The 14,142-nt window shown below is 33.8% G+C and overlaps 1 protein-coding gene across 4 annotated transcripts in view; it reads left to right on the top strand.

Annotated features, from left to right (window-relative positions):
* Positions 1-4,496, top strand: part of LOC124368774 (peroxiredoxin 1-like) — a 33,740-nt gene extending 29,244 nt beyond the window's left edge. For all 4 annotated transcript variants that reach the window (XM_046826130.1, XM_046826127.1, XM_046826128.1 and 1 more), the window contains exon 4: positions 4,093-4,496. In XM_046826130.1, coding sequence (XP_046682086.1) covers positions 4,093-4,178 — 86 coding nt within the window. In that variant the 3' untranslated portion in view covers positions 4,179-4,496. The remainder of the gene's footprint in view (positions 1-4,092) is intronic.
* The last annotated feature ends 9,646 nt before the right edge of the window (positions 4,497-14,142 follow it).

The raw sequence follows: 14,142 nt of genomic DNA, 5'->3' as shown, positions 1-14,142 counted from the left end.
AGAAGCTGGATTGTATGGAACTTTCAGTAACGCTACTTAATGATCAAATTAAACAGCACAACTGTGCAAAGGATCCACAAGTCTTAATAGACAGTCAAACACCTAGTAGCACAAAAAAGATTTCGAACTCATAAGCTGAATACCTCCAAAATCAGAGAAATACAAGGTAAAATAAAAAACCAGTTCAGTGTCTCACTAAAAGTTGCTAAATCCAAACAAGCTCTCATTACGACAACTGAACAGACAGGGAATCTACCTGGAGTGGATACAGCAAATTATATGCACCAAACACCAACAAGCAAATTCTATAACTAATAATGACAAAAACCAAATCCTGGTCGAGGCTCAGATGCACCAACCTGACAGCTACTCACCACCAAAACTGCTGAAGAAATCATCTCGTCTTACACAAGAAAGCATAGCTGTAGGACCAACTAAACCACCAGTCACAGCACAGAAACTTGAAGATGGAGAAACGTATGAAAAATTCTTTGAGAAAAATATTGAACATATTAAAAATTCATACGAGAAAGGAGGCAATAATTGGAAAGATACCGATGACAAGCATTTTGAGGACTCCAATGCGGACAAATCCCAACCACAACACTGCACCGACACTGTACCATTCCTGCTTCCTCACACTATAAATGAAGCCATTGATGACATAATTATTCACTATCCACAGGCAAGCTCTCATAATACAATACCTCAAGCAAACTACAAACAACCACCAGTAAGTGCCACTAAATGGGAAGAAGGACAAACATATGAAAACTTGTTACCCCCAACTTCCACGATTGGAAACTTCACGGCGACAGATACCAAGGCCTCTTACAGCAAAGTTACGGGCGAAGCAAGATCTGCAATGACACACAAAAACCAAACTCACAGGCAACCAAGACTAGAGAAACTTTTTTTAGGCCAGGTCAACCAAAAAAATAAGCAAGTTCAAAACCAGAATATTCATAAACTCGACTTTAAAAAAATCACAAATACTCAGCTAACAGTCCTACATCAAAACATCTGTGGGTTAGGAAAAAAGGTAGACCGCCTAAACCACATCCTTAATGAAACACAACCAAAACTTAGTCATATTAACGGAGCACGGGACTAAAAAAGGAGCATCTGAGGAGCACCCAAATTGAAAACTACTCACTAATAGCGGAATTCAGTCGGCAAAACCACAAACTGGGTGGGGTCGCTATCTATGTCGAACAGCCCTGGTACAAAATGCCCTAGCCATTGATGTCTCCCACTTATGTCAGGAGCTCTGTTGTGAAGCGGCAATGACCAAAGTTAAATGCATGGAGGAAACCATTTACTTTCTTGGAATCTATCGTTCCCCAAAAAGAGAGTGCCAAATCCTGTATAAACAGCCTATCAAATATCCTTGACCACATAGAAGCCCATAACAAACCTGTAGTGATCATGGGAGATATAAATATAGACGGACATGAAAAGACACCACAGAAAACACCCTGCTTAAGGATGAACTAATTACACACAACATCCGAAGACTCCTCCTACCTGCAACACGCATTACGCATGAAACAGTACTTACGCTTCATATGTACTAATCTACCTGACGGCAATGACACAAACATTGTTATGACAGGTCTATCAGATCACACGGCACAAGTACTTAAAATAAAACATTTGCAAAATTAACAACAGTTCACAGACCACGTTTAGAAGAGTTTTTAGCCAAGCCAACCTAAAACAATCTGAAATCCCTCTGTCAAACAAAAACTGGGACAATATCCACTATGCCCCTAATACAGACGTAGCCTACAACATTTTTACCAATACCCTTCAAATAGCTCTTGACATTGCCTGTCCCAAGAAAAAAATAGAGCAGAGAAAGAAACAGGTAAAATCACACTATGACTCCGAGGCTAAAGAGCTAAAAGACATTTTTCTCAGAGCCTTGAGTAAATTTATAATGACAGGGAATAACTTAGACAAAGAAGACATGGCAAGAAAGAAAAAGAACTACGATATCAAACTTCGAGATCTAAAAAAACAAGCGAATTCAAAACTAATTGACTCAGCTAGTAACAAAAGTAAAGCCCTATGGCACATTATAAACAAAGAGAGGAAAATTAAAAAAGGATCACCCAGATGAACTCTGCATATCAATAAATGAAGAGAATACAAACAACCCCTCTATAGTTGCAGGGACACTTAAATAAATTTTTCACTGAAATAGCTGAGCTGACACTAAAACAAAACAAACAACCGCCAACCAACCGACGACAATAATCAAGCAGACCACACTTCAAGAAAAAACATAAACAACCCACTAATTCTACAACTGACTAATAACAAAGAGGTAAACATCCATTATAAATTCCCTTAAGGTAAAGTCCTCCAGTGGAGTAGACGAGTACTCTTCAAAAATAGTGAAGCACACTGTGTAAATGAACTCACACCACCACTAGTCAGTATAATTAATAAATCTTTCACCCTTTGTGAATTCCCGTCAGCACTAAAACTATCAAAAGTATACCCTAAATATAAAAAAGGACAAACTACAGATGTGAAAAAACTACCGCCCCATTTCTTTGATCTCGACATTCTCAAAAATTATAGAAAAAGTAGTCCTAAATAGACTCATGGCACATCTAAATCAACCAAAAGCTCATAAATAACAGCCAACACGGGTTTCTAAAAAGAAAGGTCAACTTCGTCTGCTATAATCAGCCTTGTTGAATTTATTACTACTCAAATTGACAAAGAACAATATGTTACTGCCCTGCTACTTGACTACAGCAAGGCATTCGATTGCTTAGGACATGACATAATTGCAAGAAAGCTAACATCTTTGGGTATAGTAGGAGGAGCAAAAAACTGGTTCATGAACTACTTAACAGGCCGCATCTCAGATTGTCGAGGTGCAAACCACAAGCTGCGGTGTAAAAAACCACAGTCAAGTCCAACCATTGCCTGTCAACCGTGGTGTACCTCAGGATCGGTCCTTGGCCCCGTCCTCTTTGTGCTCTTTGTTAACGATTTCCCCCGAACATGTTCAAGACCAACACACCACCTGTGTTATGTAAGCAGATGACACAACACTCCTGGTCAAAAATGACACCGCCAGGGGAATCCACGCAACAGCTACAAACGCACTTAATAAAGCACTCAATTATTGTAACAGTAACGACACTAGCAATAAACCCCTCCAAAACAATTCAAGTAAATTTTCAGCAGAAAAAAAGACCCTATCCCTAACATACTTGATATATCAACAAAAAAATTCTGTTACATTTTTGGGAGTTGTTCTGGATAACAAACTTACGTGACAGAACATGTGGATAATCTATGCAAGAGAATCAGTACTGGAATCTATGCCTTGAGGCGAATCAAATGGGTTAGTGATCTGGAAGCTGCCAAAGCAACGTACCACGCTCTTGTAGAATCGCATTTTAAGGTATGGAATTGCGGTGTGGGGTGGATCCTCAGCCAATAACAATAACAGACTTCTTCTTCTACAGAAAAAAGCTGTACGAATTCTTGCTGAGCTCGGACCTCAAGAAAGCTGCAGACAAGCTTTTAAAACTCTAGGAATCTTAACAGTCACATCATTATACATTTTACACATTATCTTATACGTTGACAAGCTAAATCTACAGACCAATGAAGACTACCACAAATATAACACAAGAAACTCCAAAAACTATGTCCCTGCCAATACATCGCACAACCCTGTATGGAAAAAAGTCCAAGCTACAATGGCCGTAAACTGTGGAACATTCTTTCCCAACACCAATAAAGCAACTCAAAGGAGCAGCTCTCAAGAAGCGACTCCATGACTTTCTTGTGAGCAGGCCAACCTACACGCTGGAAGAATTCATAACTGCAAGAGAAGATGACCTGAGGCGCAGCCATGTTCATTGACACTGACAACATAATATTTGTTGTACTTGTATTTCATGACCCTATTTCTGTTCTTAATGAACACGTAATAAAGAAATTTGTCTATTGTCTATTGTCTATTTGTCTATTGTTGTGACAAAATTATTTTCTAAATGGATTTAAAATAACTGAAGTGTTGTGGATGTAAATTATAATTGAACACTGTTTCTGTTGCAGTTTGCCCAGCTGGTTGGAAACCTGGTAGCAAGTCTATGAAGCCTGATCCTGTTGGGGCAAAGGAATACTTCAAGTCCGTTGAATAAAATGATTGTTTTTATTAAATAAAATATTATTTTCATTCGTTCTACCACATTTAGTTTTACCATAAGTAACAATAGTTTTGTTTGTTAAATTGAGTTATTTGTAATACTTAAAATATTGTGATATTAAAATGTAAAAAAAACTATCGAAACCCGTGAATTAAATGGATGTTGTGGTTCTTTTCAAGTGGTATATTTAAATCAGTTATGTTGCTTTACTTTTGTTCCTTAGAACTCAACATCTCACTATTGTCCAATAAAATTTGTAGTTTGTAAGAATGTTTTTTCCATTTGTGTTAATAAAAGAGCTTTTCTTATAAACTGCAGTATATTTGTGTACACCCCATTCTTATAATTAATCTGTGTATTTCATCTGAATTTCCTTCTATTTGAAAGTAAACTATAAAGTTACTCTTAGCTTCCTAGACCTGGCATGGATAGAAAATATCTAATTGCCATAAACATATTTTAAAATCGTATTCCTCTTCAAATATTGAAATGGGTACAATTAAATTTATATCAACTTATTCTGAACAACTTTAGAAATTCATCGATACTAATACTATGGGTAGTAAGATAAAATAATTACAGTAATAGCTGAATTTTAGCTACTGTTTCTAACTAATCAATTGATCTTGTTTAGGTAATACCTTGAAATTTAGCACAATTAAGGAAAAGGTAATATTTTGTTATGAACTCAAAAAGCTTAAAGGTGTAAAATAAAAAAGGGAAAATAGTAATATCTTTTTCAAGAAAGAAATACTTGATGACAAATAACATATCAATTAAAATTTGAGATTCGTGTCAAGGTTCTTTTGTCAGCTGTTTTGCTGAACTGTCCCGAATACAGTTTGTGAATGAGTACAGAGTAGAATCTAATATTAAATCCAAGAATTGAATTCTATCTTTACTATTACGAATTTTATGTACCTAACACCAGAAATAGGTCTATAAGACAACCTCTTTCTGGTGGGAATTGGATGACTGAAAAGTTGATGCGTTGATTTAAGTTGATCCTTTTGGGACCAGAATAAAAAATTGCTATGTCCCGAAATTACGTAATGCCATTTTGGTAATATGTCCAAAGCTGCATAGATATACACAAGGTTATTTTAGTAATAAAAATCCATAACTGGAGTCCAATAAGGATGAAAATAGCTGTTTTGTAGTACCAAATGTGCAGAAATGCATTGATCAATCAATCAATCAGTAGGCTTTATTCGTGAACATCAAGTACAGAACAAGGGTCAACAATCGATAAAACAAATCAAATAAAATAAAAAAATTAAATCTAAGTAATACATAAGGTTATGTCCTTCCTTGGGATGTTCTACAGGATGTCACAAATTCTTCCAGGCTGTAGATTGATTCTTTCAGCAACCAGGTCTTCAGTCTTCGCTTGAGAATTTCAGGATTGTCTTCTTTCAGCTTAGGTGGGAGCAGATTATAGAGTTTCGCTCCTGCATATGATGGTTTTTTGGAAAATAGAGATGTCCTGTGTATTGCCCGGCTGAAGTCTTGAGCATGTCTTGTTTGCAGGCCGTGAAGATCACGATTCCTAGTAAGTCCTTGTTTGTAGGCATGTACAATGACTTCAATTATATAAATTGCCACAACTGTCAATATTCGTAGTGTTTTAAATACCTCTCTACAACTATCTTGATGTTGGAGGGAAGCCATGATTCTTACTGCTCACTTTTGAATGAGTAGGATCCGCTGAAGGTTCTTTGAGGACGAGTTGCCCCATAGAATCACTCCATGAGAATCAAAGAGCGAGTGATAGACTATCTTTGTAGTCAATTCTGTACTCACTGCCTTGATTCTTCTCAGTACATACAAAGCGGTGTTGAGTTTTAAGCAAAGAGAATCAATGTGGCTGTCCCATGAAAGTTTGTCGTCAAGAATCATTCCAAGGTGCTTTGTTTGTTCAACAGTTCCAATCTTGGGTGTTCCAGAGACTTTGTTCTTGTGCTTACCCAAAATCATCTGTGTTGTCTTCTCCTTGTTAAAGACCAAGTCGTTTGCTATACAGTAATCATGAGCCATGCTGATAGATATGTATGAGGCTATTTCCAACGCCTCAGCTGTTTTGTTGTTGGATAGCAGCACAGTGTCATCAGCATATATGATTGTCTGAGGTTCCATGAATGTGGAGAGGTCGCAGGTGAACAGAACGAACAAGACTGGTCCCATCACAGACCCTTGGGGGACTCCTCTTTTTACTTCTCGTGAAGCAGATTTTGTATTTACTGTTCTTCCATTAATAGTCTGTTTCAGTTCTACTATTTGTCTTCGTTCACCTAGATAGCTATGAAACCATTGAAGTGCAATGTCTTTGATTCCTAGCCTGTCAAGTTTTGTTAAAATTAATTGCTCTCAATATAAAGTATAATTTTAACTTTTCAAAAAAGCCAAAATTATTTACAAAGAAACTATCTGTCTATTAATTTTTTAAGTGTAGTAATTATTTTTATTTTGTTCTTTATAGTTTTGGATGTGTTACAAATTTGGTTAAACCTAATAAAAATTGTTAGTTTTTTAATCAACAAGTAAACATGCAGAAATGTGTATAACTAGAGATGTGTCAAGCCATTCCTGAACTGAAATCGTTCTGAGCTCAGAACTAGTGCCGCAAGACAAAGTCCTGACAGTTCTTGTCTACATAATTTCCGGCCTGATTTTGTCCAGGTCAATCAATTATGCCCTCAAAATTACTGACCCTACAGGTGATCAAAGTTAACTAAATTCAATTAAAAATATTTTATTTTAGATTAAATTATTTTCTAATTTTAGATTAAATTTTGATATAAACAAAGAAAAAAATTATATTATGTTCATTTGAAAGTAACACTAAAATACTATTTTTCAACATAGTCGCCGTTATAAAATTCTGACGCCTGAACTTTCAACCAGGTAGTCAAACTCCCTTGGGTTTTTTGGAAAGTGTATATGCCCCTACTCCATAGACTAATTTGGTTTCATAATTCATGTGTTTTACCCAAGTCTCGTCTCCTGTAATGGTTCAATCAGAAGGTAAAACGTAGTTAAATATTGACAAAGTAAATTTAAGATAGTAAAATAAACAATTATGTTTAAGGATTTACATTACTTTAATACTAAATCACAAATTAGCTGCCCCTCTAAAATCCCTCCAGCAGGGTGACGGGTTGCAACTTGAAATGTCATTACATGTAAACAAGATAGGAACTTCGTTCCACTTAACAGTGCCGGAACCAGCATTAACTTAGTTATGTTTAGTTAACATTGCGAAGTAACTGTTCTAATTCTTTAGTCACATCTGTACATATAAACAAATCAATAGTGAAGTCAATGAGAATATAAAGTAGTAAAAAAATAAAATTACATTTTTGGGTTTGTACAGACGTATAGGATAAACTAAATGGAATATGTGACTTTTAAAAATACCTTACACTACTAATTCAACTACGTCAACACCAGCATAATTTTTATCATTTTTTGATGTCTGTTAGTAAATGTATCCAATGCAACTATATTTGTGTAATTGTTGTAAAGAGTGAATCTGATGACCATTCAGTTTTCAGTAATATATTTTCCAAAATGGTACTAGAAAACAAGACTACCAAACCGGCGATATGCCAATGGCCAGTCAATAGCGGACAAGTATGTGGTGTCGCATTATCACCGGTGGATCCTAAAAGGGTGAAACCCAAGACCCACGAATTTAATTTGTTTTATAATAGTATATCAAAATTGACACAAAAAATATTAGAAAACAAATTAAATTGATTCAGTGTGACAACAGATGAACAATCTAGTTTGCCCAAACAAAACAAAAATCATCAAACTCCAAAAGGACATTAACCTCATGTTCACTCTTTCACCCTCACTTTGATTCTACAGTCAGTGCGACACCCTCAGTACCTCAGGCTGTACCTACTTTAGCTAACACTTCAAATAAATCCTTGTGGTCGCAAAAATGGGATGGCTACCATGGGGGAATTTCATAATCTGTAAGACATTACTTGAACACAAACATTGCAGCTCTACAACTGGTATTCACAATACAAATAAATCACAAAAAATATTTGCATTTTCAGGGAATATGTTAATGTTAATATAATAATGTTTTATAATTAAAAATGTTATGAAAATCCATATTGTAATATAGCAAATCTCCAACCACAACAATCCTTCTGTCAATCACTCTACATTCAAAAGGTTATCCTGTACATGGACAAACTGTCCCCTCTTGGAGGAAGAGATACCTACCATTATAATACTCGACATGTGATTATGCCTTTGTACATAGTCAGCTAAACTATGGAATCACCCTTTGGGGAAACTGGCTATTGTGATAAGATGTTTGTTTTGCAGAAAGAAATCATTAGGCTTATTTGTAATTTGCCGAATTTGACTCACTGTAAACCATATTTTATCAAATTAGGCATTCTTTCCCTCCCATCCCTGTATGTTTTTTCTATACTAATGCACATTGAAGAAAACCTCTATGCTTTTCAACATGTAGCTGATATTCACGGCTATGAAACAAGGAATAGGCTAAATATTGTTACAAAGAGATGTAATTACTCTAGCACTCAAAACAGCTTTGTATATCAGGGCATTAAGTTATTCAATGCATTACCTAGTGACGTCAAAGGCATGTCCCTAAACAGGTTTAAAACCACTATTAAGTTATGGTTTACTGAAAAATGCTTGTATGGTGTAAGTAAGTACTTTGATGTATAGGGTAACTTTTAACCTGGTCCTTGAGCATCCCTGTATTTTATAAATTTTTAGTTCATTTTACACGTTGACTACTAAATTGTAATTTTAAATTAGGCCTAGGCCTATTAAATAAAGTATTCACTGTTTTGACGATGTCTTGCAAAATGACAAAAAACTTTACTCTTGAATATAGTAAAGAAAACGTGTATTTAAAGAGTTGATGAATTTTTAAAATGTACTTGTAGTTAATAATTATAGGCTAGTGTAGATTGTTATCCTGTATAACTGATGACGTTATACACTTTGTGTTCTGACAATAAATGATTGATTGATTGATGGTGAGTGATATATCCTCCGAAAGCACTGAACCACACTGTCCATAAAGGGATTTTCATTTGCTAGATGATAAAACCTATTCATGACCAACATCCAGAACCTCAATGAGAAAAGGCTGATGCTCAAGAGACCTGTCTCACTTGGAAGTACTTTAGAGAAAATCCAAGTGGCGAATGGACTGACAATTCCTGATCAACAGCAATTTAATTCACAGTAACAGAATTTGTACTCTTTTAATACATAACCAATTTGAAGAAGCCATTTATATGGTTTAGAATTTAGATTAAAGTAACTGAAACCTAAATAAAAATGTTTGGTTTATTAATTTCAAATGATGTACTGAATGTAGTACTGATGCTCATGTTGTAAAGGTGAGGTGTATTTATTGATTCCTTTAGAACATTTTACTAAGTAGTCAGCATACTTTTGTCACATCATTGATCATAAAATTACAATATTTAACCCTTTGAGTGCCACAGTGACAAATATTAACCACCAATAATTTTAATATAATATATTTATATAATGTTTATCAATCTTTTAAAGTTTCAGCATAAACAAGTTGTTGAAAAATTATAAACAAGAAAAGTTAGTATGTATACATACGTAAACGTTTTTTAGATACAGTGTTCTAATAAGAAATATCTTGTGAATCAGAAATACCATACGGCTAAATATTTAATACTTTTTATTTAAACTACACAATCTAAACTATAAAATGGTTCTGTGTGTATTTTTTTCCAAACGTGTTTGACAGTTTGTTTCCTTACTCTGATTTTTAACATAAAACATTAAAATTTTGCACATTTGTTAGATTTTTTTAACAAATTGATAGGTTCGTTTTGAAATAGCAGCAAACTTAAAAAGTAAAAAATAATCTTATTTTTTAACTAAAACTTGTTTTGCATCAATTTTAGCTGTAAGGGCATAACAATTAAAAAAAAACATTTTTATATATAAAATAGGTCAAGTTTTGATGGTAGCAACTCCATTAACTTGAACAAAACATACTCGTATGTGGTAAAAGTTCTTCAACAAGGTTTAAATGTGGAAGTTAGGGATATTTAATCAAAATGAGTTCAATTTGATGTAAGAAACATAAGTGATTGAATAGTTACAGATACAGTACTCGCTTATATACCTCAGTAAATGTGTTTGTCTCAGTCAAGGTCAAATTTTAGTCAATCCAAGATACAATTGAGGGCTTTCTCTAAATTGGTATTGAATAATGTTGAAAATAGTAATACCACTAAATAAATTTTAATCAGTTTTGCACTGAGATTGTTGTTCTGTGTTGTAATAGAAACCATTAGATAATAAAAATTGTGTACTCGCCACTCTGTCAATGATTGTGCCTGATCAGCTTTAGTACTGTAATATAATCCTTTAGATAAATATCTGTCTTGTTTAACAATTGTGTTGTGAATGAAACAAACCGAATTAACAAAAAATAACAATTAAAATATTCTCTGGTTCTCTGTAAACTTTTACGGACCCTAACATCTGGACAGTATATAGCTAAACCTACTAAATATTCTTGAATGTTTTATATAATTCCAATTTAATAGTAATGTTGCTATTTAATTGTATTCCATACATGAAAAAAGCTTTTGTTATGATGCAGAGCCTCTTAACCATGAATATCACCACCTCAAGAGTAATGTAAAACAATAGTTAACCTATTCTCATAAAATTAAAATAAATCAAGTAGTATTACTATGAATAGTTTACTTGCCTTTGAATCTGGAATGCATTTATCCGGTTGTCTCTGTAACACGTGTCATTGTTGTTGCAGCATAATTATAGTCATATAGTTACTTTAACTATAATTTTTTTTGTATGTAGTAAGACACCGCGCAGCACTAGGACTGTATTTATGTTTGCACTAAAACACCCTAGGTCATATGTAAGTCTATAAAATAATAAACTTTTTTATGAAGACTTCAAAATTAATCAAGAAACCTTATTTTATGATAAGTTAACAGAAACTATCAAGATTTATTATAAATATAAATTTTGAGAGAAAGAGATCCATTGCATAAAATCTAATAAATTTTTGCTTAGCTTCAAACATAGAAGAACATGTTTTAACTCATTGTCAGAAACTTCACAACCTAATCATAATTTAACGGATATTCAACTTCCAAATTACACACTGTTTGCTCATATCTGCTGAGCCTTTGACCTGGACACCATGACACTGCATCTGCACTGACCCAACCAGCTGATGCATTGCTAATCCAATTGAGGTGGCACTTGATTACTATTTAATCAAGTACAATTATTTAAATTAACAAATACAATTAGTTTAATTAATTAACTAAATTTTCCTTCAACAAACTCACAGTTTTTTAAATGCTCATATTACTTGTCCCAAGGTAAGCAATAGACTGGAGCTTTACCCAAAAACTGTTAAAATGATTTATTAATCAACTAAACGAAAATCAATCATTCTTATTTATTAATCAAACGAATGACAAGCAACTAGCCAAACCTTGTAAAAATACTGTGAAGCAGTAGTACAAACGTAGCCAGTGGTAGTTTATAGTTATTTACTTCATCAAAGCAGCTTAATCTGATTTTCTAATATGATAAAAACCAAACCAACACCCATGTAGTCTTTTTGGCATTGAAGTCAGATGCATAGGGTCATCCCTAGGGTTGGTAATTTCAACACCCCACCCCCTATTAGCATAAACATAATGATAAAATTATAATTTCTAAATTTACTCACATTATAACAATAAAAGATTAAATAACACATTGTAAAAAGTCCCTTTTGTAAAATGTCACATACAGATTTTTGTTAATTTTTCTCTGTTTTTGGTGAAAGTAAGGGTCCACTATCTTCAATACCGGGTTTTGGGTCAAACCAGTCTGCAGTGGTCTTTGGTCTAACACTGATCTATCAAGTTAATCTGTAAATACTTTGCTAACATGGGTATATTTATTTTATTCTCTTTTACTTACAATTCTGTTTGTCCTTCAATATGTTTATAATTAGTTTGTGTTATAATTGCAAAATAATAAGTCAACGAGAAATTGCTAATATTACATATACTCATGGTCCAGTAAGAAACATTTACATTTGCAATGTTGTAGGAAATATAAATTTGTTTAATTCAGAACAAACATTTCCATGTAAAAACTTGTACATGTTAAAAACAATGAACTAACATAGAAATTTGTTCATGTTTTGGAAAATGTACATAATTTCTATCATTTGTGTAGCTATTTATACAAGATGTGAGCAAATTGCTGAATGGCATGTGCTCGTGCACAAATAGCAGAACGTTTAATGAAGTGTTATGGAGAATATTTTATTGCAATTTGTATATTATAGACTGTGGCTGTGTTATTATCACGAAGTGAGATTCAAGCCCGGTGATGTGAGTTTCTCAGGCTCTCCTCAGGATGTTTTCTTCCTTTCCTATTCTTTAATGTAACTCTATTTTTTATTGGAAAACCCAAGGTCTCAGTCGAACTTTCACATTTCTTCGGTTATAACCTAGTTTCTTTCTTGATAACAAAAGCCAGGGATAGCGCATGCATCCTGGTTAGAGATGGACACGAGTAGTGTGTATATTCATTGTTAACATACATTTTTATAATTGTAGCCCCATGTTAAAATACACTCCACTCTCTGAAATTTCGGAAGACATTTTAAGAACAGTAACATTTTAACAGGCCATATAAATCAGCTTAAAGAGTAGAAAATGTATTTTATCAATTATAGCTTGATTTAAATTATTGAGCCTTGGCTACATTAGTTATAACTCGTGCTCATTGCCCGTATCATTTAACAAAAGTTAGCACTCCCATTACATTGTGCTTGAGAGAACATTTGGGACTTACTTCTGCCTTATATTGCATTAACTAGTCAAACTAGCATTATTGTCCGAAGTGTTAGATACTTAATTTCGCTATCAACAAACTTAATTTCCATAATTCCTTAGGACTTGGTTCTAAGATTTGTCTTAACAAGCTATTATTTTAATCCCTAGATTGCATGTTTTGTTATACTGTATAGACATAAATCAAACTGTGGTTGTATTTTGAACAGTTTTGTATTAAATAAATAATACTAAATGAGTGAAGTCTTTTTGGCAACACTCTCACTGGACCTCTTCTGTTGGTGTCCAATGAGTTTTATTCTGTTGCTGAATTCATGATGAGCCGCTGGGACGTCTGAAAGAATGCATGTAGTTTACTGCGAAAAGAAAAGTTTATCTTTGTTGAGAAATTTAACTACTTTAATTTTTTTAACGTAGACTACATGTGTAATAATGTAAATGAACTTTAAAATAGATTTATTTTTAAATTTGACTTTTTTAACCTTAGCTGGCATGTAATTCATAGAGGGTAATCAGTAGCCATTTTCTTGCATATTCTTTTCTCCTTACGTCCTTCTAACTAGTACCTGGTCCTTGTCATCTTGTGGAAAATTTGAAAGGATGTATAGTTAGGTTTTTGGATTTGAATAATGTGGTCAACGATCATTTACAAAATCATGCACGAAACAAGTGAAGTACCCTTTTATATGCACACTATGTAATGGAAATCACTCTGCAAATAACAAAAGCTGTAAACTTACCGTCATGTAAAACAAAAGGCATTTCCACTTTTGAGAAATAAAAGAATGGATGAATCCTCTTCTAAGAAGTGCAACACAAAATAATGGCAATGAACTGCCCCAAAAAATCTAAAATATTATAATCAATGTTCCCTCCCATATTTACATATGCACAAGCTGTTTCAACAAAATACTCTCAAATCTGTATTCTGGATCTACTGACACCAACAAAAGCTTACAAAACTTCTTTGACAAGTTTAAGAAACCTGTTTCTGCAAGCCCAACAAATATGAACTCTTCTGAACCTGTTAACCACCGTTTTAAGTAAATAAAAATGAGAGCTTTTCAAAT

This window comes from Homalodisca vitripennis, chromosome X (genome assembly GCF_021130785.1).
Source record: "Homalodisca vitripennis isolate AUS2020 chromosome X, UT_GWSS_2.1, whole genome shotgun sequence".
Classification (NCBI taxonomy): domain Eukaryota; kingdom Metazoa; phylum Arthropoda; class Insecta; order Hemiptera; family Cicadellidae; genus Homalodisca; species Homalodisca vitripennis.
This window is presented reverse-complemented; position numbering and strand designations above follow the sequence as displayed.